Here is a 27,062-nt window from a genome sequence, read left to right on the forward strand (position 1 = left end):
GTTGTGACTCATGCTGAGCTGTTGGACCTACTTGTGATGCGCAAGAAGTAGCTTGACTTGTCCTCCACCTCCCAAACTGGTAGAAAAGGAGGCAGAGAAAGCCAGGATTTTTCACATTTCACTCTGCAAATACACCAGTTTCTCTTTCTCCAGTTCCAGAGTGACATTTATCCCTACAAAAGAAAGGGAAAACACTGTACTGGATATGTATTCAGAACCTCAGTATAAAGGTTGTGTTTGCTCCAGAATCTGCTGTTGTGTACCGTAGCTAAAAATGAGTGTATTAAAAGCAGCAGATGCAACAGACAGGTGAAATACCAGAATTCTGAAATGGTGGCTAAGCTCTGAGTCCCATTAGCAAAAGTGGGTTGCAGCAACGGGTATGAACTATTCTCCAGTATAGAAGTAGAGTGGGAAAGAAGTCCTGAGGAGAAATCAGAAAGCTATTCACATGCAAGCTGCTGAAACATTTGAGAGAATTAAATGCATTCCTTGCTTGATTGACAAGTTTTGTGAAGGATTTGATTGCCAAAGTTGAAGCCGCATGTCTCATTCTTTTAATGGTGGCTAATGAGTTTTCAGTCAATGTAATGGGAGGTATTGGTAACCACGCTTCCTGCTTTTGCTTGAATCATTATAAAGTTGTAAAAGCAGCGACTGAAAATTTTAGTGCCAAAGCTAAATTACAGGCGGCATACATCTGCATAGCTTAAAAACACAAACTTAGAGGTGAGCTCCCTCAGTCCACACACTGCATGTGTTGCAGCATGCTCAGAGTTACGTAGTGCCGCAGACTTATGCTATTTGTTACTTGTCCAAACTATGCCAGAGAGCAAACCTTCAGAAAAACCTCAGACCATATACAGTTAGCTAGCAACTCTGTGTGAAATCTTTATCCATATTTGAACTAACTTGGATACCGCAAGTGGGAGGGAATGCCAGTCTGCCTGACAGCTTATTTCAGTAATGAGAAAGTTGTTCCACTGATGGGATGACAATAAAAATCATGGCTGTGCATGAAGACACAGGCTCTCTACAAGCTATAAATAGATGCAAAAATTTTGAGGAATGGGGTGGGTTCTGACCAGTGTTTTCTCTGTGTGTACGTATATACACACAAACATACCCAGCCTCTCAATTTCCATCATTTGGATGATGTACACCTTCTGGATTTGTAACTCCTGTAAATCTGTTAAAATGAGTGTTTTTATTTTGCTTAGTAATGTACACACACTTTTACCTCTCCTAAAATGTGATCTAAAATAAATCAAGAAAGTCAGATTACTTAAAGAATGAACTCATCATTGACAAAGTATCCGTTTCCTTTTGTGACCTACCTGCTTGTGTATCATCTAGGAGAGTCCAAGTTCTTTGCAGCAAGGGCTGTGCTTATCTTATGGTTTTGCACAGCCACTTATACTGATTAGATTTAGAGTGGCAAACTTAAGTTTCCCAATGATAAGACAAAGGATAGTTTTTTGCATTCAGATTCAGCTACTATTGGTCCATCTTAAGTTATAATAGAGAGTAATTGGACAATTGAGAATCTGTCCTAGGCCTCCTTTCAGTTCTGTGTAGTAGTGACGTGGGTGCAAAGAACACGCTTTTGCAATCATGGCATCTAATTGTGGAAATTTATATCTGCAGAAACTGCATACCACGCAGTGCTCTTTACCATATTGGCTTTCAAAACTGTGGTGTGCTGGAGCCAATGCTATACTGTAAAATCCTAATGGAATAACTAAGCATGTGGTTTCTCCACATAGGACAAGAATTTGTGGCTTCTTTTTTGCTGTTCTGAGCAATTATAAAAACAATGCCTCTGGCCAGAGCCATATGTGCTTTTGAAATGCACACTTTGAAACAATGCTGTGCTGCTTCCATAAACGCTGAAGGCTGTCCTCTCACACTGCTCTCCTTGTGAAATTAGTCATTGCTTTTTCAGTTCAGGTCCTTCTGGACACCTCTCACAATCCAGCAGAATTGGCTCTATCACCCTTCTTGGCAGTACTCACTGAAACACAAAATTGACTGGGCACGAGGGCTATTTCATGGCCATAGGCTGCTGAAGAAATATGTGACAGACACAAATTACCCTTGTGTTCCATAAATGCTAAATTAACGTTGGGCAATGTACTGCAGTATATCACAGGGAGCTGTTAATACGTCTGTCTGTCTTTCACAAAGATGCCTAGTGTTCCTCTTTATTTTTTGTTTTGCACCTACCGTGTTGCTGTATCTGATACACAAAATTTCCCATTAGGTTATTGGTAATGCAATACACCAACAGTAGTAGTTGTGTATCATATTAATCAGATTCACTGCTCTAGTGTGTTCTCTTTAAGTGATGTGTTATCTTATCCCATTTGTTATGCCATGGTAAAAATTAACAAGCAACTGGAGAGGGTTTTTTTATTTTCTTTTGAGTATTATGGGGAGACACAGTAACTTTATGTGCTGTTAGATATCATTCACTTATCTTTATTGCTAGGTGTGCATTACAAAGTTTGTCCCTTCTCAGTGAACTAATAATAAACTTCCTTTCCTGTACCTAGGTTTGGAAATTCAAAAGTGAGCATAAATGTGTCTGGTGGTCATTCTCCAGAGCAAAGAACACTTCTGTCTTAAATAGCTATGGAAATCAGCCTGACACAGGAGCGCACAAGGCAAGACTAGTCCATTATTGTAATGGACCAGGCTAATGTAGATAGAAACTTTACTTCCCAAAGTATCTCTAGATTAGGTTATATCAGTGCAATTTAAATGGCGTTTACAACAAAAAACTGTAAAAGTTCAGTGTAAGGAAAATGAAGTGTGACACTTTGAACTTAATGTTTTATAGAATATAGTAGCATTTCAGTGTGTGCTTGGTACTTTCAAACTTAGGAAGTCACAGTCTTCAATCCCAAGAGTTGACCATTTTAGGAAGAAAAACACATGAGGAATGACTAGAAGGGAAAATATGCAGTCAAAATGCATATTCTTTTAAAATGTGCACTTCTCCTGTGCCTCTTGATCAGCTGGCTTATTTCTTATAGGCATGTGACGGAAGTGGATCTTGAGAAAGGGTTTGGAGGAGAGGGTAGTGGCCATAAAGATCAGCTTGTGAAAGTTGGCATGAAAGAGAGCACAGCTGGCTGTGGGAGAAGTAGACAAAGGACAGTCAGGTGTGGCGTTCCCTTGTCAAAAGTGTGAATGGCCAGCCCTCTGTAACGAGCTCAGGTTGGCTAGAGAGCAGGAAAGAAATCCTATCCTGCTGCCAGTTCTCCTCTTCAAGAAGGGACTGTGTGGACTATGGAACAGACTATGTGTTGCTGCTGCAAGACAGTAAGCTAAGCATCTGAGATTAGAGTTTGGGGATAGGTCAGGGAGTAGCCTTTCTGTGTTGCGTATGGGAATCAGGCAGAGACCCCTGGAAAGACTGTGCCTCTTTCTGATTTCTGGGTGAATTTCTGCCTCCCAAAAGGCTGTGGGAGGGTTTTCTATCCAAAAGCAATGGGTGGAAGTCTGGAACTAACTACCAGGAAGGGGAGCACCCACCTACCATCACTGGCAATGTGAGAAGAAGCACATGGTATAAGACAAGGGAAGGGCAGAGCTGCAAGTTGAGAACAGAAAGCTTGAATTTGATGAAGGGAAAGCCTCATCCAGAAGAAGGAATCCGAGGGTGGGTGATGTGGTCTGACAGGCCGGCAAGGAATATTATTTTAGCAGTTATGTTCTGGATTCAGCAGGGAAATGCAGTCACACCGGGAATGGAAAGCAACTTTTAATCAGTGCACAGACTTGCTAACTAGACCAGGACTGAAAGTGAAGAATAATACACTAACTATTTGAAACTATAAGGGAAAATTGGGTAGGTCAGCAGACTCTAATTACCCACAGTGAAAGTTCGGTCAGACACCGAAGCCAAGACGTGCTCTGGCTGAAAAAGTCCCATGAGTTTTGGTGAGGAGTTTTTTAGCATCCGTCCAAAAATGGTATCTCTGGTCTCCCAGAATTCGGAAGCACTGTTTTGGAGCACTGGATCAATACTGACTTGGAGGAAGGAGTTCTATTCTCATCCAAGTGATGTATCCCAGTGCGACACTGATGAGATTCTATAAGCAAATGTCTATTTTTATTTGCTAGCCTTCCATTGTAAACTATTTAACATTGGTGAAATGTGAAGACCCTAGCAGGCCATAGACACTGTGTCCCATTTACCCTATTGTATCACTTCAGATGATGGCCAAATTGATAGATAAGCCCATTTCTGAAGTTACAAAAATGGATTAAATAAACTGTCACGCCAATACATGGTGTGGCTGCCTTTAGCATCAGAGCAGATTCCTATCCATATGAAAGCAGTTAGTTACGAGAATAGATGGTGCAGAAATATATGGTAAGCTACATCACTGCCTGTATCCGCTCCAGTGGTATAGAGGCAATGTCATTAAGCCAGCAGGGAGGAGAATTGCTGCACAGGCATCATACAGAGACTTTGCTAGCCCAGTAATTGCAGAAATCTAATGTGCTCCAGATTTCTGGCGATTTTGACTAGCTGGTCGGGAATCGGGAATCATGCACACTGGCATTGTTTGCAGTGGGAACAGTTGTGCAGGTGTTCAGGAACTGTGGAGGACATGAGAAGGATTTTTTTAAACCATGAAAGATGCTCTGTCATTTTAAAAGCCCACATAAGCAACCCTGTAATGTTTTCAAAGGGATGTCAATCTGGCGCGTTGAGCTGACCGTATAGCAATTGGCTTTGCCTTGCTGATTTGATTGGCATTCTCCATTTCCCCCAACTTTCTGAAAGGCCCTGATCTTGCCACAGGCATCCTCACTGCGCTGTAAATGCTCAGAAATCAAGAGCATAGATTGGCTACTTACTGCTGCATTGGCAAGAAAGCCATTCCCATGCTGGTTACAACATCGGTCTTTCCTACTAGCATCAGCTTAAATGTCAAACATTTGGGCCTTCATAGTTAATGAATTATTTATATGTAGGTTGTAAAAAATGAGTTTTTTTCCCCTCGGAAAACCCTTTTTATAGAAGCAGGAAAAGAAGTATTGGCTTCTTCAAATGACTGCAGCACCTGTCAATGTGAAGCCAAATCTGCCTATCATTACTCTGGTACAGCTTAGACTTTACTCAGACAAAACTCATTGGAAGTCAGCAGGAAGTACAGAGGACTTGTCTGTATTAGGGACTTTTGCATTGATACTGGTACACCAGTAAAAATCTCTTTAGACACCGTGAACCAAAGGGTGCAAAGATTGCAGTGGTGCAATCTCCGTTTTGTGCTAATGGAGAACACCTACACTGGAGGAGGTTGCTTGAAAGATGTTACACTGGGGCAAAAATACCTAATGTTAGGCAAGCTGCAAAGGCCCAGATTCTGGGCAGAGGCACTGCAGTAATAGTACAACTAATTATCCCTGTGTTGGAGCCCTGTTGCTGGATCTAGCCCTTAAGAAAGACCACAGGGTTTGACCTGTTTGTTGCTACGGCTCTCAGCATCGCTGACGTCAATATTCAGCTAAGGTAAATCAGGCATGGAGATTAGGTTAACATTTCTGAAAGTTTGTCACCATCATAATTGATTAGTGCAGCTCTATATTGCAATCTTGGGCCTATTCTACACCTAAAATTAGGTCAACTCAGATACGTTGCTCAGGGCTGTGAAAAAAATCACACTCCTGAATACCATAGTTAAGCTGACCAAAGCTCCATTGTAGACCCTACTAAATTGATGGAAGAATTCTTCTGTCAATTTAGCTATCACCTCTCAAGGGGGTAGATTAACTACAGTGATGGGAAAAACCTCTTTCGTTGCTGTAGTGAGAGTCTATACTACATTGGCAAACCAGATGCATTCTATGGAGAATCCCATTTCTAAATCTTGTGATGCTATTGCATTTTTTAAATACGAGATAGAAATTCATGCTGCAGTCCACTGCTGCTAGCTATAATGCAGTGTGTAGATGTGGTTCCTCTAGCTTTATCCTGAACGTACAAAACATGTATGTGGAATTCACTGCTTTCTGTGTCTCCAAGAACTGCCCTACACTTGATCTATACCCCGACTATGCTGGGCTGGACATTGTGTGCAGATGCTAGATTTTTCGCCTCCCAAAACAAGCTCTCTACTCTCAGCTCAGAGATCTTGTAGTGGTCAGAGGAAATGCTACAAAGATACACTGAAAGCATATTTTAAGAAAACTGATGTGGACATCATAAGCTGGGAAGATCAATCCACCAACCAACTTCAGTGGCACCATATCCTCCATCAGGCAGTGATCCGCTTCAAGAAGCATCTTACCCTTGAAGCTGAAATGAGAGCAAGAGAAGGAAGGAAAAAGAAAACTTTCTTCCAGCAGGCAGCGGACCCGCTAGGAAATGTCTGTACCTATTGTAGGTGGATCTGTGGTTCCAGGATTGGACTCCTGAGTCATCTCAGGATGTGTATGTAAATCAAGGTAGAGACCATTCTCGAACTGAGGGATTGCCGATGAGGACACTTGATCTCCCTGAATGATGTGTAAGCAATCCAGACAGGAGTTATTTGAAGCCTCTCCTCCAAAATCTTAAGGATTTCTATGAAATGAAACAGATGCCAACTTCTAGGGCTGTGGCTGTTCTTTTAATGGGTCTGCTGTCTGTGATAACAAAACCCAAGTTTATTTGCATCTCTGCACTGTGGAATCTAAGAGCAACAATAAAATTCGACACACAAAATATTTGGTAGGAAAGTAATTTGGTACAGTCCCTGTGTCTGGCCTTAAATGAACAAGTTAAAAGTGAGTTACCACTACTTCATTCCTATTTTGTCTGGATCAGGGAAGGCAGCCAGCTCCTTGATCTGGGAAGGAAAACTGAATCACTCTTCCCACAGATCAATGTCTGAGCTCAAGTGAGACAGACTCACATACAAAACAGTGCATTTCCATTGCACTTCTAATCTGGAAATGCTCCAAATGAATTTTGAACACACTTTTTCAGGCGAATGTGATGTGAATTAGTCATCAACACCTATGATGCTACCCTTCTTGAGTACCTGTAGAGTAGAACATTTAACAGCATTTACTGGCACACTATTTGCTTTTGTTCCTATTAAGCCAGAAAGAATCCTTTTGGAAGCAGAATCCTAAATTACAGCCAAACTTTGTGAGGTTGGCACAACCAAATCTAAATTCTCCCAAAAAACCCACCAGTTTTAAGGGTGGGGTTTTTAAAATTTTGTTACTCTTTTATGGTACAAAATACTTGCAGAGTAGGGCTCTGATTTAAAGGAGCAGCTCTGAGGCTTTATAGAACAGGAGTCGTGGCAGCTGTGTAACTATAGTATGTCAGATGTTCCAAATGGGAGGACATTTATTTAAACAAACCAAGCAGTAATCTCCTTCTGAGAGATGCTTATGAAGGCTCCTGTCTTATCTCTCTTTTAAATAATCACTAAGGGCCCCAATCCATCTGTTTCCCGTTACTGAATTTGGTAGGAGGGGTGAGAGGACCCTTCCCTTTCCAGCAGAAGTGACTTGACTAGTTCACTTGTCTAGATCACGGGAAAATGTCATTGCAAAACAAAAACAAAAGAAAAGGGCTTCCCCCCCTCTCCCCTCCACTTCATAACCAGGAGATCTTAAATCATTACATTATCTTCCTTTAAATTCTGTACTGTGGTCTGTTCATAGTGCTGATTCCATGATACTGGAGGGACGATTGGCAGACATACCACTCTAACTTTGGTGGCAAAGAGGGAGTGCTGCCATTTGGGCAAGTGACTGTTGGGTGGTAGAAATGAGAAGAGATGCAAATTTGGAGAATATCCATTAGAAATTAATTGGTTTGGAGAAACTGGAAACAGGCAAATTCAGGAGAGACTTTTAAGCTTTAGATGGAGCGAAAAGGATGGTTGCTTAATGAAGTAGTTGTGTAGTATTGTAAACTAAAGATTAAACTGAAATGCAGTCACTCTTGTAATTTACAGCTGGTCTAGAAATTTCTTGGGAATTCAGTGACCTAGGATTTGCTGTACTTTAAAGTTGTCCAAGATGTTTGGCTTCCCTTTTAAAACACTCTGGAGAGGAGGGGGGAGCAGTAGCTTCTTAGAGGTCAGTAATACACACCGCACTGTTGGAATGAAGATCCTGAGAGAGCCTTAGCAGACTCTAGAATCTTAAATAAAACCACCAGCACTGATTTATGTAATATCATAAAAAAGTTTATTTTGCCAGGCACAGCTCACTGTTACTGAAGAGCGCAGACTTAGAATTATTTAATACGTTGGTTCTGAGCCTAAAACTATTTTGTAGCACCCTTAATGGTCCTTTCCACAAGTGCATTGTACATTTTAAGTACCGGGTGTGAGATTTGTCCAACCAATATTTTCCCCTTCTATTTAAAACAATGCTCATTAGAGTCAATGATCATTAAGCATGTGCTTAAGTGCTGTGCTTTTAAAAAAAAAAAGGATTGGCTGAGCACATGCTTAATTGAACTGGGCCTGAATGTTGTATGGGTCAGTTCAGAAGTTAAATATGAACATCAGAGGCTACGTTTACACTGATGGCAGCAAAATCACTGCCGCCAGATCGATCTTTCAGGATCGATTGAGCGGTCAGTAAGACCCGCTCAATCGATCAGGAAGTCGACTGAGTAAGTCCACCCCCTCAAGTAGAGTAACGCTGTGTCGATGGGAGCTCATGGCTCAGCGCAGTGCGAACAGCGCGCAGAAGGGAAGCTGAGCAGTCGATGTCAGTTACGCAAACTACTCTGCGTAGTTTGTGTAACTCCCGTCGACTGCCGCCGAATCGCGCGGTCAGTGTGAACCAGCCCTAGCACTGTGAATGACACTTTCTATACCTCTTGTTGCTATGGCAAATTGAGAGATGATATGTTTAAAGGCTGAGAGTGACATGCGTAGGAAACGACTGCTCATTCTTTGCCCCTAAACACAGTAACATCCATTGTACGGTAGTATCTTTGAGCACCCCAGCAATAGCTGGGGGGCTGCACATGAGGCAGTCAGCTGTAAAAAGCAAAAACCTGTATGAAGGGTCATTAAGAAGAACCCTCGATATCACTTCATATCCACAGATCTGTTACTTCAATCTCCTGCAACATGCCCCACAGATCTGTTACTTCAATCTCCTGCAACATGTCCCCCCTCCCCCCCCCACGATGATAAAAGAAAAGTATTTTATACCCTGGCCTGGTCTCTGAACATTTTACCAGCCGAAATGTCAATAAGGAGTGTGAGAGGGTTTTTCTACTGACATAGTTAAGGTGGCAAAACCCCTAATATAGATGCAATTGTACTGCTGTAAGATGCTTTATAACAGGCTAGCTTATTTCACTTCGCTGAACTGGAATAACTCATCCCAATAGAAGCACTTTTATACCGATATAAATGCACCTGCACTGCGCAGGGAGGAGGTTGCAGCTTTGTGTTGGCATAGTTAAAGCAGTAAAACTGTGTAGACAAGGCCTCTGTGTGGTGGTCTTAAGCGCTTTCTTTCCTCTTCTGTAAGAGCACAGCATCTTCACCTGCTGCCGAAATCAGATGCTTACCTGCTGATGAACAAAGTTCTCCTGAGCCATGCAACATCAGCTATTATCCTAGCTTTCAATTAAATACGTTTTGCATTTAAAGTGCATCGCGGACATTCATAAACCTGCCATACAACGTGAGTTGTCCGGGGCTGCTTTTCATGAGATTTGTGGAGCTGTATGTTCTGGGTTGTAGCAGTACAATCTGGAACTGTGAGAGCATGTCCTCTGGGGCTACTCACTGGCCGCAGGCCAGTTTCTGTATATATATTGGCCTTATTTTTTAAGTCCATTTTCTCCAATACACTTTTTTTGGCCTGCAAAAGACTTCTTCATTTAAAGTGATCAACATAACACCCACTGTTAGTCTTTTGGATTCGAGCCCATAGTGCCCACAACAGCTGTACCACAGTTTTAAACGTTCAGTCTCTAATGTATTGGGGAACATTAGGGTGTGTTAAGGCTCCAACAGGTCTAGAGTATACTGGTCAATAAAGAGTAGCTCTTCTTTGTATCCCTGTATTTCCAGTACTCAGCATTAGAATAAAGCATGCTTAGAATATAATCACTGCAAAATTAATAACCATGAAAAAGTCTTAAAATATACTTCGAGAAGTGTGTTCCTGCAAATGAGGAGTTTGCATACATGTGGTACTAGCAACCAATTTATCATGCAGAAACTTGCACGTAATGGCCTGTAGAGAACGGTATGGATCCACAGAATGGCCACGTTGCTAACGTTTGATGTTTTCTTCTGAACTTCTATTTACACATTTTGATGGTCATTTTTTTTTTTTTTTTTTTAAACAAAGTCATAACTGTTTAGTGTTCCCAAAACCTCAAACAATGAGGTGTGCAAATGGCAAACATGCTCTTCCTATGGATTCCAATACTTTTGGCGGCATGATCAAATGCTTTGAGATCAGGGCCCTTGCACGTGCTAACTTTTAAAGACATGTAGCCAGCTAGTATGGCATAATTGGTTCCAAGCATGGATTTCGCTCCCCGACATGGCAGCTACTCTGGTAGTTACCCTTTAGTGGTCTAGGCTGACACGTGATGGTTTTTCTTTAATCGAGTCAAAGGTGCAGTTGGGGATCCCAGCCATATAACTGATTGTGATATATAGTCCTTTTCTTTCTAGCTGTGTGCATTAGGACACATCCTAGAGCATGCTGTGTTACGTGCTGCTTGTGCCCTTCTGTAGGCTTGTCTCTCGGGCATGCTATCCTTTGTGGAGGCCCTACGGGTTAGCTGCTCAGTTTTTCCCAGAATGCACTGGCAGTGTGGATGCACAAACGCAAATAGCGTGGTTGAGTTGTGGAAAAAATGAGCTGTTGACTGGATGGTTTCTCTCTTTCCAGTCACACTTTTATTTAAGGTCCCATTTGTAGTTGTGTTAAATGGCTAATCGATTGTTAGAGTTCAGCTGGGTCAGTAAGCTGTTTATAGTGTCTGACAACTTCTATTGGGGCATAACTACTGACTTCTATAATATGCTTAGCATCTGTTAATGATTTTGCCCTTTATAAAGCATTATAAATGAAATCTTAAGGCTCGTCTACACTTAGTGCTGCAGCGGCACAGCTGCATTGATGCACCAATTAGTGAAGACACTACCTATGCCAGCGGGAGAGCTTCCTCCGTTGGCGAAGGTACTTCACCTCCCTGAGAAGGGTAGCTGTGTCCATGGGAGAAGTTCGCCCATCGACATAGTGCTGTCTACACAAGGGATTAGGTCGGTATAAATGCGTCGCTCAGAGGATGTGGAAAATCCACATCCCTGAGTGACATAATTATACCAGCCTAATTCGGCAATGTAGAAGACCAAACCTATATATCAAGTGTTGACTCACTGTTGTTTTTAAATGTCCTTTACCATTTAAGTTAATGCAAGCTTTGCCGTTAACTTCATCAGGCCCCCAGTGTATGAGGGACCTTAAGGGAATATGAGTACTTATGAAGTACTCTGGAGTGGCTTGTGTGAGGGAGGAGCTGTGACGCTTTATTGGAAAAGCAATTAAACCATCACCCTTGCAAGCCATTCTTCTGAAAAATGTGTTTATAGCCAAGCTATCTAGAAGCCTTGGTGCCTTCTAATTAGTTGTGTATCTGCATTCTAGCGCTGGCTGACTGATAGCACAGCTACAGTGAATGGCTCATTAGAATTTCCCACCCAACCCCTTGTTGTTGTCCGTCCCCCCCGTCCCCCCTCCACCAACCCTTCCCCCTCCCCCCATGGAATTTAATGTTTTCTGAATTGCATTGGGTTGAAACTTGAAATACCAGTCAAGCCTGCACAAGACTTTTTTTGATTTTCAAATCAGTTTTCTTAGAGGATATCCAGTTTTTAATTTGGAGATGGAAAGAAAACATTAAATTACGTGGACTTTCACTTGCTCTGCTAACATTTTATTCCTACTTAGCAAGCACCTATTGTAATCCTTAAAATATACGAATTACTTTACTTTTGTTTCAGAAAGTCAGTTAATGGTCCATATTTTAATTTGCGTTCAGATGTTTCATAACATTTTTCGTACCCATCAGTGTTCTATTAAAACTTTGTTGAGTAAAGTAATCTGAAAGTGCGTCTGCTTTTCGTTTCCTGTTGTGGGTGTTTCCAAGTGCCATCTTAGAATAAATGTTCTCAGGCTGTATGATCTTCATTTATTTGTTTTTCTTTTTAAATCCAAAAAAGAGTTTTTGAAAGTAAATCCTACTATTAGTGCTATTAAAAAAAACAACAACAAAAAAGCCGCTAGCTACCTATTGAAGCAGTTTAAAAATATATATCTTGCTTTGCAGAGTCCTATGGAAATCTGTTCCTTAACTTGTATTCCTCCAGTTGAAATACTATTGAAATCCACAGATCGGTACTATATGTGGTATTACTTCTACTGCTATATATAGTACTATAAAAGACATGCCTGGTAGAGACAGCTTAGAATTAAAATACATGCTCTAGCTCTGAGCTCTGGCAATGTTTTTGTTCATGTTATATAAATTCTCCATTGTAACGAAGTGTGTGCTTACAAGATTGATTCTAAGTGGGTGTGACATAGGGTCACAGGGATCCCAGAGCTCTTAACAGAAACTGAGAGACTCAAAATGTGCTACAATATCCCATTATTAGTAATAGAAACAACATACACATAATTAAAAAAGGAGGGAGGGCAGGATGGGAACCATGCTTCAAATTGATTTCTTGAACAAGGCGTAGATCCATTTAACTCTTACAGCTCCTACTCTGTCTGAGCTTTCAACCACACCCAGTTATGTTCTACTTTTACATCTGGGAGAGTGTCTGTCATGCACTACTCTGAAAGGGTATGCACTCCTTATCTGACCCAGTTCACCGGTTGTTATAACCAAGAGGCTCTAACCAAGATCAAGTCCCCTTTGTGCTGGGCAATATACTTACACCTAAGAGACAGATTCTGTCCCAAAGGGCTTACAGTTTACAAGATGGCAGAATCACTTAATGTGAGGAAGACCGAATAGGAAGGAATGAATGTCTTGAAGGACAAAGAAATGGGAAGGAGGGGGAAAGAAATGGTGATTACTGCAACATAGTTGGGAGGAAAAACTATAAGGGGGAGTTATGCCCATTGCAGGTAATATATTAACTATAGCTGCATAAGTATGTTCTTAAATGGTGGGTCAAACCAAGCAAATTAGGTGCCTATAAAGTGTGGTGGGCCATTTGCACCTCAAACACTCCTTATCTGTGTGTGTGCATCTCTTTATGTACCTTTTGTGTACTACAGACACACCACTAGGCCATAGTTCTCTTTACAATCCAGCTGAAACAAATAGTGCCTGTCTGCTTTTCAAACGATTAGGGTTATGCAGATTTAAAATAAAGCAAGCAATTTCATGTACAAACAGTGACTACTTCTGTCTTGTCCACAATAATATATTGCGCTTTAGTTTACTCTCCCCTCCCCACACACACCCAGTCTGGTTTGTTACCACTGAAGCAATGAAATCTAGGTGTGAATTTCCTCTTAGATGCAATACCCATCTACAACAATGGGCTGAATTTAGGACAAAAAGCAATTAGAAACCAATGAAATGGGACTTCTAGTGCTGTACCTAGACGCAGCGGGGTCATATAAGGATGGTGGCAGCTTTAACTCGGCAGCTTTGAGAGGGAAACTTCCTTTTTACTTTTGTAATTTTGCATTGAGCACACAGCTGGCAGTCTTAGGTTTTATATACGTTCAGATTCATTCTGTCTTAACATATCTCAGGCTCTGCATACTTTTTAACTGCTACAGCAGCGTTAGCTGTAGCACTGCATCGCTGTGGTACTTCAGGGTAGACATTTACTAATTGACGGGAGGTTTCCTCCCATCTGTACTTAATCCACCTCCCAAGAAGTGGTAGCTAGGTTGACAGAAGAATCTTCACTGGGGTTAGGTCAGCCGCCCTGTATCTCCCAGGAGTGGGGATTTTTCACTCCGCTGAGAGACATAGCTATGCTAATTTAACTTTTCAGTGTAGACCAGACTCAGATCTCAAACTGCTGCTTCATTATTTTGACAGAGCAATTCCCATTTTAAGATTGCTTATGTTCTACTGTGTGTGTACCTTATGTTTTACTTACTTTGAAACTGCCTTAGGTAATTTTTGAAGGCACCTATTATTGGTTAAACTTTTTTCTTTTAATCTAAGTATCTCAAATAAAATAGTCTGTGGACCATATCACCTCCTAACACAGTGACTGAATCTTAATGGGTGTAATGTGGTGTCTTTATGTTTAGTAATACAGGAATTGAACATAGTACTTAGCAACTTTGGAAAAAATGTTAATTTAGGTCTCACTCTAGTATTCTACAAGTTTAACTCAGTTATTCTTTTCCTTTAAAGAGTTTGGGCCTTAAGGAAAAGGGACATGATAATGAAAACATGCTTACTCTGAATACAGTAGACTTGCCTTTCAATATGCCACTTTAAACAAAAAACAAAAAACAGAAAAATGCTATTCATTTTGTAATGTAGAAAATAAAAACACATTTTGACATTTTATCTGGCGATGCCATTGTAGACTATGTAAAAACGAGCTTATGATTTACTTAGCACACAGTTGTTCAGATAATGACATTTCTAGAGCAGGCCATAATAATCGTAAATCCACAGTAAATGTTTCTTTCACCAGTTTACATTGAATAATCCTCTTAATTCCTTTGAGGAGCAGCTGGTATCCCTATAACTTGTACCTAAAATGGAGAACAGTTTATTCAGAAAGACTTCTGGTCACATAAGCACGGAGGCATTTTCATACAGTAGGGCAATGTGGGGTAACTGTCACAAGTACAGTACTGCTAAAATCCTAATGTTGCAAAAATAGTAACTTAATATTTCTTTTTTTAGATGCAGCAGCTGTTTTATGAAAATTATGAGCAGAACAAAAAAGGCTACATCAGAGACCTCAGAAATAGCAAGATACATCGAGCTATAACATTGCATCCCAACAAGAACCCACCGTACCAGTATAGACTTCATAGCTACATGCTGAGTCGCAAAATCGCAGAACTGCGTCACCGAACTATACAACTGCACAGAGAAATCGTCCTGATGAGCAAATACAGCAATGCAGAAGTACACAAAGATGACCTTCATCTGGGGATACCACCTTCTTTTATGAGATTCCAGCCACACCAGCGTGAGGAAGTCTTGGAATGGGAGTTCCTTACGGGAAAGTATCTCTATTCTGCAGCTGATGGACAGCCCCCTCGGAGAGGGATGGACTCATCTCAGCGTGAAGCACTGGATGACATTGTTATGCAGGTCATGGAAATGATCAATGCTAATGCTAAAACCAGAGGGCGGATCATTGATTTCAAGGAGATACAATATGGCTATCGTAGAGTTAATCCTATGTATGGAGCAGAGTATGTTCTTGACTTGTTGCTTCTATACAAAAAACACAAGGGAAAGAAGATGACCGTGCCTGTCAGAAGGCATGCCTACCTACAGCAGACATTCAGCAAGATCCAGTTTATGGAGCATGAAGATATGGATGCCAAAGAGCTGGCTAGCAAAATTAACCAGGATTCTGGATCCTTGTCTTTCTTGTCCAATTCACTAAAGATGTTTGTTCCATTCCAGCTCACTGGATCGAAAGCAGAGCGGAAGGAGCCCAAAGACAAGAAGATCAACATCTTGATTCCTCTTTCTGGACGCTTTGATATGTTTTCTAGGTTCATGGGGAATTTTGAGAAAATTTGCCTCATTCCCAGTCAGAACGTCAAGCTGGTTGTCCTGCTTTTCAATTCTGACTCAAACCCTGACAAGGCGAAACAAATTGAATTGATGAGAGATTACCGTATTAAGTATCCCAAGGCTGACATGCAGATCTTGCCAGTGTCTGGGGAATTCTCAAGAGCTCTGGCTCTTGAAGTTGGATCTTCTCAGTTTAAAAATGATTCTTTGCTCTTCTTCTGTGATGTTGACCTAGTGTTTACCACAGAGTTTCTCCAACGGTGTAGAGCCAATACTGTTTTGGGCCAACAAATATACTTTCCAGTCATCTTCAGTCAGTATGATCCAAAGATAGTTTATAGTGGAAAAGTTCCCAGTGACAATCATTTTGCCTTCACCCAGAAAACAGGTTTCTGGAGGAACTATGGCTTTGGCATTACCTGTATTTACAAGGGTGATCTCCTTAGAGCAGGTGGCTTTGATGTCTCTATCCAAGGTTGGGGCCTTGAGGACGTGGACCTTTTTAACAAAGTCATTCAAGCTGGCTTAAAGACTTTCCGAAGCCAAGAAATCGGAGTGGTTCATGTACATCATCCAGTCTTTTGTGACCCCAATCTTGATCCGAAACAATATAAAATGTGCTTGGGGTCCAAAGCTTCAACTTATGGATCCACACAACAGTTGGCAGAACTATGGCTTGAAAAAAACGACCCTAGCTTTGGGAAAAGCAGCAATACTAATGGCTCAGTGAGGACAGCCTAATGTCCAGCTATGCTGGAGAAGACTCTTTTTTAATTATCTAATTTATTTTTGGAAAATGTTTTGATAGTTCATTTTTAAAGACCACACAAGGATATATTTTAGAAATAATGTTTTCTTACCAAGAACTCTTTTGAGAATGAGCTTTTTTGAACAAAACTGTGATTAATATTTGCCTTTGAACAAAAATTTTGGCTGAGTATTATCCGGTAGATCAGCATAATTCTGATGACTTGAAATAAGGTTTCCATATGAACAAAGGCCTTTTTGTTTTTACCTTTTTCCATGACTGTCTTTGCTAGAATTCCATAAATTGGAACCTGAACATTCAAGCAGAGTGGCAAAACACTGTACCTACCTGTTGTATTGTGGCTGTTACATTACACACATTCTACCCTTTTTAAATAGCCATAACATTCAAATTGTGTTAGAACAAAGCAAAACAGTGTGGCAATAGTTGGGTTATTAATTTCAGGAGTATTTTCAGTTGGTTGATTATTTCAACCAAAAATGTATTTTTGCTTATTGTGGCCGAGCTACTTTTTGAAGGGGTGTGTGGAAAAGAAGCACAACCTTGTGTCCGGTTAGTCCATGTAGAAGTTTTGTTTGACATTTGGTCCATATGTGGACCTAACATAAAAAATTCCATGGTGGATTCTGTGTATTCTAAATTGTTCTCCTGTCTAGAGCAGAGACTGCATGATGGTGAAATGCTAAATTGTAATGAATATGGGAGGGAGAAATGAAAATCTCTGACTGCAAAACAAGGTACACAACTAAAAATTTGAAATCCCTAATGAGAACATTGGAAACTTGCATCTGATTGCTTTCATTTTGTTCAGTCAGTTACAAGATGTTGATGGGAACAACTGTTACGTTCTTTTTGATTACTAGTTTTGTTTTGTTTTCTGTATCTGATAGACCTTTAATTTATTTAATATCCATTGTTTTAGGTTCTTGGCCCTTTCTTGAATATCTGCTAGTCATTTATTTATATATATATATATATATATATATATTAGGAATGTATTGCATCTTTTCACTGTTAAGGTAGTGTACATCTTACTTGCAGTAAACTGTGATCTCCAAAGATTTCTTTTGAAAGTATTTTTTTTTATTATTCCAAATTCCTTTAAAATTTTACTGAGTGACTTAAATAACCTTAGAAATTGTTTTGATGCTCTAAGCTAAACTGGGGGGGGAAAGGTTGAGTAGAAAAAATGACACCACTGAGTTATTACCTAGTAAACATTTAAAGAAACACAAATAAAGTGCCTTAAAGCAAACAAAAGGGGGAGAACCCTTTTGCATTGAGTCTTAGAACAATGATGGAAATTGCCATTGAAGCAGATCGTATATTGGGACCTACCTATTTGTAAATATCTTTTGCTCAGAAGTTAAAAATAAAATCAGTGAACAATATTTTTCTATTGTACTCTTCAGCACCATTTTGTCTCATTATTCCTAGATCCGTTTTAGCAATATATAATGACCTACTCTTTGCGAGGTGAAGGATAGTGAAAGAGAGAATGAAAATCAGTACTTAAATTTGATTTACCAAGTTTTAAGGGGTCTTTATGAAGTAATTGCTTGAATATTCCAATAGGAAATAACCAGTGGTTACCCATGAATTGCAATATAAACATAAATTGCATTTGCAACTAGTTTAGATGCAGTATCATACAATTGTCATTTTTGGTGAAGTCCCAAGGATGTAGATACTTGTAATGGATTCAGTGCATGGAAAGTGTTGAAAGACTTGGTCCGAAGATGCAATAAAGATTTTTATTTGCAATCCTATCTCCTCATGTTGTCTGCCTCAGTCCTCATCTTACATAGCAGGCACAGCTTAGGGTAAGTAGTATTGCAAAGATGTGAGGGTAAAATGAGCCAAATAATAAAATACTATTTATACACGCGTTCTTGCCATCTGTACCAAATTTCAGACACAATAGCCCTTGAAAAGCGATCCCTCTACTGCTACTGTTTACTGCTATGAGATATTTGTTAATGGAGATACTTTGAAGTCTGCCTTGTGAGGAGAGGATTTATACTCCTTCAGTTGCTAATCAAGATGTCCGAAATGACCCATAATCATAAACCAAATGCACACAATTACCAGGCTGAATAACGCTAATATTTTGTACACTCTATGCATGATAAAAATTAAGGCCCACTTTTCAGAGATGCTGAGCACCTGCTCACTGTTACCTCTTCCATTTTTATCAGAACTCTCACAATAGTGTTTTCCTTAAAGTTCCAACTCCTGGAGTCATGTGATTTATGTAAAATTGCAATTGATCTTTAGAATGAGAACCCACAGTGTCTGTTAGTTTCAATAGGAGCTGTGGGTCTTGCACACTTCTGGAAATTAGGTCTGAAGTGTGTTAGGATGAGCAAATGAAATCCGTGATTGCTTCTGAAAATGTTGGTCCTGGTGTCTGGGATAAGAGGCACTGTTTTGTAATCTATAAATACAAGGTACAAAGGCCAATGTTTCCAAAAGTGACTGGTGACTTTGGAGGATTCATTTTTGGGGGTCCAGATAGATACACCTAAGGGTACGTCTACATTGCAGCTGGGGGAGAGCCTCCCAGCCTGGGTAGACAAGCAGTAGATGTGACATCTTGATTTTTATTAAGGCTTTTGACACAGTCCCCCTGACAAACTCATAAGCAAACTAGGGAAATGTGGTCTATAAGGTAGTAGGTGCACAACTGGTTGAAAGACAGTACTTTGTGCAACTGGTTTAATGAGTAGTTATCAATGTCAGACTGGGAGGACATGTCTAGTGGGGTCCTGTGAGAGGGCTGGGGGGGGGGGGGGAGTCTTCGGTTCGCTAATACACAATATTTTCATTAATGACTTAGATAATGGTATGGAGATTATCCATATAAAATTTGTGGATGACCCCCAAACTGAGAGGAGCTGCAGGCACTTTGAAGGAAAGGATTACAATTCAAAACACTCTGGACAAATTGCAGAATTGGTCTGAAAACAAAAAGACAAAATTCAATAAAGACAAGTGGAAAATACTACACTTAAGAAGGAAAAGTAAGATGCCCTACAAAAGGAGGAGTAATTGGCTAAGTGGTAGCACTGCTGAACAAGATCTGGGGGTGAGAGTGGATCACAAATTGATTGAGTATAAAAACAGGAAACAAATTTATTAATAGGGGATTTCAGCTATCCTGCTACTGACTTTGCATCCTGTCCTGAGGTGACATGTACCTAAGATAAAGTTTCTACACACTGTTAATGACTGTTTCTTGGAGCAGCTAGTCCTGAAACCCACAAGGGGAGAAGCAATTCTTGAATTAGTCCTAAATTGAGCAAAGGATCTCCTCCAAGAGGTGAATATAGCTGAACTGCGCAGTAATAATGACCACAATATAATTCAATTAACATCCTTTTAGGGGCTAAAATACCAAATAAGCCCACCCAGCAACATTTAACTTCAGAAAGAGGGGAACTACACAAAAATGAGGAAGCTAGTTAAACAGAAATGAAAAGGAACTGTCACAAGAATGAAATGCCTGCAAGCTGGATAAAAACTTCTTAAAAACACCATAATACAGGCTCAAATGAAATGTATACCCCAAATTAACAAAAAACAAAAAAATGCCGCCATGGCTAACCAACACCGTAAAAGAGGCAAAAAGGTATCCTTTAAAAATTGGAAGTCTAAATCCTACTGAGGAAAATAGAAAGGAGTATAGACTTTGGCATGCCAAGTGTAAAAGTATAATTGGGCAGGAGAAAAAAGAATTTGAAGAGTAACTAGCAAACAACTCAAAAACTAACAGCAAAAATGTTTTTAAATACGTCAGAAGCAGGGAGCCTGCCAAACCATCCGTGGGACAACTGGAAGATGGAGTGCTAAAGGAGCACTCCAGGAAGACAAAGCCATTGTAGAGAAGCTAAATTAATTCTTTGCATCATTCTTCACTGCAGAGGATGTGAGGGAGATTACCGCACCTGAGCCATTCTTTTTAGGTGATAAATCTGAGGAACTGTCCCAGATTGAGGTGACACTAGAAGATATTTGGGAACAAACTGATCAATTAAACAGTAATAAGTAACCAGAACCATATGTTGTTCACCCAAGAGTTCTGAAGAACTCGGATATGAAACAGATATAAAACAGAACTCTGGTATGTAACCTATTGCTTAAATCAGCCTCTGTACCAGGTGACCAGAGGGTAGCTAATGTTACAGCAATTTTTAAGAGTCTCCAGTGATGATCCTGACAATTACAGACTGGTTAACCTTAACTTCAGTACCAGGCAAATTGGTTGAAACTACAGTAAAGAACAGAATTATCAGGCACCTAGATAAACACTATTTGTTGGGGAAGAGTCAACATGGCTTTTGTAAAAGGAAATGATGCCTCACCAATTATTAGAATTCTCTGGGGAGGTCAACAAATGTCCACACGGGTGATCCACTGTACTTGGACTTTCAGAAACCCTTTGAAAAGGTCCCTCAGCAGAATCTCTTAAGTAAGCTAAGCAGTCATGGGATAAGAGGGAAGGTCCTCTCATGGATCTGGTTAAAAGATAAGAAAGAAAGGATAGAACAAATGGTCCGTTTTCAGAGTGCAGAAAGGGAAATAGTGCGGGTTCCCCACTGGGACTGTGCAGTTCAACATATCCATAACCGATCTGGAAAAAGAGGTAAACAGGGAGGTGGCAAAGTTTGCAGGTGGTACAAAATTACTCAAAATAATTAAGTCCAAAGCAGACAGTGAAGAGTTACAAAGGGATCTCACCAAACTGGGCAACTCAAATGCTAAAACCAAATCTGCTTAGTCTGAAGATTTTGTTAAAGGTCTAAGTCGGTTTTTTGCATGAATACTTGCGAACAAAATTCCACTTGCACGGCCAACCTCTTCAGAGCTGTTTGGAAAAAATCTTTCACAGACCTTAAAAATTGACGACCTCATTTCAGGACCAGATTAGCAATTTGCTCATGGAAAATGCGGCTACTTAATGTTCTTACTCGTGCTCGCTTTATACGGGATGGGTAATTGTGCGTTGCGGTTATTGCTCATGATATTCTCCATTGGATTTGTTTTAAACAAGCATCTTTATACCTAAAGACTGACTTCAGCCTCTGGATTTCAGCAGTGCTACAGGGGCAGTGAGGGTAGCAGAATTGGTTCCCTGAAATTTTTCTGAAAAGAACCCAGTGACAAAGTGGGGCAAATCACCCCCGTGCCTCAGTTTCCCTTCCCCTCTCTTTATCTACACAGAGCTCTTTGGAGCAGCAACTGTTTCACCTTGTGTTTCTCTGGCACGTGTTCGAATAGGACCTTTATCTAAGTTGAAGCCTCTAAGATAATACAAAAGATAACTAACCCTAGCTGCAGGTGAGCCTCTGGGGGAGTGGTGTGTGGTCAAGGAGGGATGGGGCTAAATCGATACGGGATCTAGAGAGAGGTGCTAGCTACAGGACTATACCAGTCTGTTGAGCTATTTCCATTTAGTAGATCGTGTTGGTTCCCAGCATGGCAGCCGGGGGGGGGCTGTTATCTGTGTCACCATCAAGTGGCGATTGGCAAATAACCTCTGCACTAGAAGATCTAGAGGTGACTTGAGAAAATACCAAGTACTAGAGAGCTCTGAGCTAGCAGAGAGAGGCAGAACACAAACCAGTGACTAGAAGTTGAAGCCAGACAAATTGAAATTGGCTGCCTTTCTCCAAGATGCTTTAGCCAAACACCAGTTATTGGGAGAAACACAGGGGAAGTGAGTGAAATCCCATGGCCTGTGATGCAGAGGGGGTCAGACTAGATAAGCTAATGATTCCTTCTGGCTTTAAACTCCTCTGAATCCAGCTTTGCAATTGCTGCATACTTCCCAAGGTCGCTACACAAAGTTAGTTCTATGAATCTGGCAGTAGCTTATTGCCTGCTCTGGGGCAAATTCAGCTTTGCTATTTTTTTCCATTCATGTTGGACATGAACTGCTCCGTGAAACATGGGCTGTTCTCTTCTACAGTGCCTGCAGAAGCTTAATAGGCAGCTGGATGGCTCAGCTGGGGATCAGCCTGATTCAAGAGCCAAAAATATCAGCACACCTTTTTTTTTTTTTTTTTTTTTTTTGGCTTGGCTTGGCTTGGCTTGCTTTCAGAGCTCTGCCTTTGTTTCTGCATGAGTATGTGGCAAACCCACTATTCTGCCACATCCGTATATGCCACCTCACCACCGTGGTGGTGTCCTAACAACCGAACTGATTCCCTAGATAGGCCTGATTCTGCAAATCTTACTCTAAGTGAAGATTTGCAGGATTAGGGCCTATAGCGACGTCCGTGACCTATGAGGAACTTGATGGCGGCCATCTTTTAGGACACTTTAATTACCCCTCACTCCCAGACCACCTCAGATGCTTTCCCAAGTGCCAAAAGCCCGAAATCTCCCCTCCCCAGCTGCAAACATTATCTTCCTTACCGTAGCTTTTCCTCAACAACTTCTACAGAAGAGTTGTGTTGTCAGCTCAAAAATCTGTGTCACTTTTCTGAGCAGATTAGAAAAAACCGAATTGCATCAGAAAATAACTGCTATGCAGGCTGTATTTCTCACACTTTAATTAAATCATCTCTATTTTAATGGATCAGAATCTGCTCCAGAATTTGTATTGTGCTGCTCTAAAGTGTCTCAATAAACTGTGGTCCTTGTTGCAGAATTTAGGGCCAGAATGAGTGGTACAACTAATTTTTATAGAGCACCCTGGCATGTTAACAGAAGTCTTCCCTAGGAATCATGGACTAATGTGAAAAAGGAAGTGTGAGGATGAGACTCCAGAGAGTTTGCAAGTCAGGGTGAAAGCCTAGTGCCTTCACTGGGGCCAGGAGTTTGGCCATTGACTTCAACAGCGATAGGACTTCACCATCCGTGTCTTTGAAAGGGAAAGGGATCCAGATAGGACAGCACAAATATGAGTGGAAGAAGGTTTGTGGGGGACAGGGCTAAGACTGAGAGAAGACAGTGGAACAAATCCATGGACAGCTTTCACAACCAAGGATAGTCATTTTAACTTGGTTTTAAAGAGGGCTATGGAGGTAAGGGTAGTGTTGGATTGGGAGATCGTGTTGTCTGGTCTCTCTTGGATTCCCAGGAGCATTGAAATCAGATAGAGGAAGGCTGTGAAGGAGCAAAACAGATGGGAAATGAAGAATGCATGACTCAGAATTCAAGCAGAAGAAGGTTCAAGGAATGGGTAAGTCATGGCAATGGTCCAGAGGTGAAAGGGGGACTGACTGGCTAGGCAGCAGTTCTGCAGAAAAGAACCTGGAGGTTACAGTGGACAAGAAGCTGGATTTGAATCAACAGTGTGCCTTTGTTGCCAAGAAGGCTAACGGCACTTTGGGCTGTATTAGTAGCAGCATTGCAAACAGACTGAGGGAAGTGATTATTCCCCTCTATTCAGCATTGGTGAGGCCACAGCTGGAGTATTGTGGCCAGTTTTGGCCCCCCCACCACTGGAAGGATGTGGACAAATTGGAGAGAATCAAGTGGAAGGAAACAAAAATGATTAGGAAGCAGGGGTACATAACGTATTAGAGGCTGAGGGAACTGGGCTTGTTTAGCCTGCAGAAGAGAAAAGTGAGGGGGGAATTTGACAGCAGCCTTTACCTACCTAAATGGGGGTTCCAAAGAGGATGGGGCTAGGCTGTTCTCAGTGACGACAGAACTAGGAGCAATGGTCTCAAGTTGCAGTGGGGGAGGTCTAGGTTGCATATTAGGAAAATCTTTTTCCCTAGGAGGGTGGTGAAGCACTGGAATGGGTTACCTAGGGAGGTGGTGGAATCTCCATCCTTGGAGGTTTTTAAGGCTCGGCTTGACAGACCCCTGGTTGGGATGATTTAGTTGGGATTGGTCCTGTTTTGAGCAAGAAGTTGGACTAGATGTCTCCTGAGGTCCTCTCCAACCCTGATCTTCTATGATTCTAAAGGAAGAAGAAAGCTGGGATTAAGGATGACTCCAACATTTCTGGCTTTGGAAACAAAATGGAATGTCTGTACTAAGAAGGATGAAGACCTCTTACCACAAAGGACACTGAGGCTGGCTGCAATGCACCGACACTGAAGGTCTCTCTGCTTTAATTTATTTCTTTTAAGAACCCAACAACCTTTAATTTTATTGACTTTTACATAGATGGGCTCATACAAAGAACCCAGTCTAAAGTATATGAGTAATACAATGGTAAAACAAACTTCCAAGGTAAATTCACTGTGATAGAGGATAAGATAAAACCTATTTGCTTTACTAGTTTTGACTTCTCGACCAGCGTTCAGGGGGAAGAGAAGGCGAGAGAATGGGAGAGGAAAAATCAGAAAAACCTTCATGGACCCTCCCTGCTTCTAAGAACTTCCCCCATCTTCCAGCACAGCCTTGTCCTTCATGACTTGCATATATGCTCTCTCATGAGCCACCTTTTAAGCATTTTGGGCAGTTATTCTCTTACTGTTGGCATCAATGCAGACTTCCAGAGTTGGAATATAATTGATGTAGCTGCCGTTATAACTGCTGCTCACTGTGCTTTCTTTTCTCCTGTCTCTTCCAGCACTATTGCATAGATCAGGCCTGAGGTCTGCGCTAGAGAACAGAACTGGTTCTATTGCACTGATGGGTAAGCACCCCTGGTTTAGTGCATCCATGCTGAATTGGCTTAGGAACTGCTGTTCTCAGCTGTGTTCCGTTGCACATGGAACGAACTTATCCTCTGGTTTCTGGAACAGCTCCCAGACAGTGTGTGTCGGGAGATTTCGCAAGGCCCCCGGTCCAACATGGGACAGCTGGAGGAGGACAAGTTAAACCATTTCTGCAGTCTGCGTCCCTACTGGCATTAAACCAATTCAGGCTGAAGCAGTACTAAGCCCTGCTGGAAGCAAGCCTAGTTTGCATGGGGTGAGGAATTGTTTGCAGAACCTTGGAATGCGTCTGTGAGAGGCGGAGGGGGTAGTCAGATGCTGTGCATACCCAGAGCCTGCTGGAAGCCTCTTACAGGCGTCTAGTGTGGACACAGCTTAGGGCGCCTGCACCAGGTGTCCCCAATGGTACAGGGGGAAGGTTTATGACACGGAACTTTGTTCAACTTGCCCAAATCCTGTCTGCCCTGCACTTTGGGGGGGAAGCACTTGGGATACATGAGGAGAAAGGAGCCTTTTCCCCTCTACAAGCGGAAGGGGAGGATAGCTACCTAGCGCTCTGAATGCTAACGGAGAGGACATTCCCTTGCCGGGGTGCCAGCCAGTCAGTGCCCTGGTAGCCCACGGTGACACAGCCAGGAAGTTGTTTGGGGCGGGTACTGCGGTGTTGCGCTGTGTTTGTACAGTGCCTAGCGCAACAGGATCCTGTTCCAGGACGGCAGATCCCAGGCGCTATGATCATACAAATATTAATAACAAGCTGCCAGCTGGGGGCCCCGCTCACACTGTTGTGGTATATGGGCACGTGCCAGGCACTTCCAACCTTAAAGTCTATGAGGAGGTGCCATGCTGGTTTGCAAAGGAGCAGAAACGTGGGCACCCAGCCGAAAGCTCCTCTCCGCCCGCAGTAAGCCTGTGCTGCTCCCTCCTGTGGTCCGTCCGCCTTTCTCCTCAGGCAGGATTTCATCCTCTGGGCCAGACCCAGAGCTGGTGTGTAAATGTACATCGCTCCACTGACTTCACAGGTGCTTATTCTGGCCGTCACAGTTGAGGATTTAGGAAGCGAGCACCTTGTGACTGCTGCTGGCTTTTCTCCAACTAGGAAAGCGTCTGTACATCCTCGGTATCTGCCTTCTCCTGCCAGACTCCAAAGCCTGGCACCCTGGAAATACAGGGTCAGACCCTTGCTCTGTCCGGACCAGGACCCTCCATCTAGCAGTAGTCCGTATCTGATACTTCTGGCGAGGATGACACCACATGTAGTTTATTGTGCAACACTGCAAGCGTGGGCACAAAGAGAGAACGCTCCCTGGTAGATTTTTTCCCTAACCAACCATCAGGCATGAAACCTAATTCCCCACATGGCGTACACATGCTACCACGATGGAAGTTGCATCCACGTTGCTTAGTACAAAAGCAATTATGATGATTCTCCAGTTGTTTTGCATAGGATCCTGGCTATCCAACAATCGATGAAGCACCGCCGAAATTGAATTAGCCAGCCCATCATAATCCAAGAATATATCAAACCTACCTGACAAGAAGACAGCCCACTCATTATTCACTTCGGTGCCAGCCACATTGAGTCCTCCTGCAGATGTTGCTCAAGAGGTTGGCAAATTCTCTGTAAAATGGTTGCTCAAAAAGATGTGCTTAAACTTCAGAATGTGAAACACATGGTAAGTGGAACAGCATTTCTCGGGAAGACACCCATAAATTATTCCAGTGCATGGATGAGCAAATTTATACCCCAAAGCTGGACCATTTCAAGAGATCCTTTTGAAAAATGCATCATGAAATGCTTGATTTGGAGCAGTAACAACCGAAGAGCTTGGAGGGGGATTAGAAAAAGGACATCTGTGTTCAATAAGTGCTTAATTGAACTCTATGGGTGAGGGAATTCTGG

General features: G+C 41.7%; 1 protein-coding gene across 1 annotated transcript in view; it reads left to right on the forward strand.

The window, feature by feature from the left end:
* CHSY1 (chondroitin sulfate synthase 1) overlaps positions 1 to 18,299 on the forward strand; it is a 100,070-nt gene extending 81,771 nt beyond the window's left edge. Inside the window, exon 3 of the mRNA XM_067555589.1 lies at positions 14,915 to 18,299. Within this exon, the coding sequence (XP_067411690.1) occupies positions 14,915 to 16,507 (1,593 nt within the window). The 3' untranslated portion in view covers positions 16,508 to 18,299. The remainder of the gene's footprint in view (positions 1 to 14,914) is intronic.
* Positions 18,300 to 27,062: the final 8,763 nt, after the last annotated feature.

Source organism: Emydura macquarii, unplaced genomic scaffold (assembly GCF_026122565.2).
Source record: "Emydura macquarii macquarii isolate MOO-44397 ecotype Brisbane River unplaced genomic scaffold, CSIRO-AGI_Emac_v2 contig_1644, whole genome shotgun sequence".
NCBI classification, from domain to species: Eukaryota; Metazoa; Chordata; order Testudines; family Chelidae; genus Emydura; species Emydura macquarii.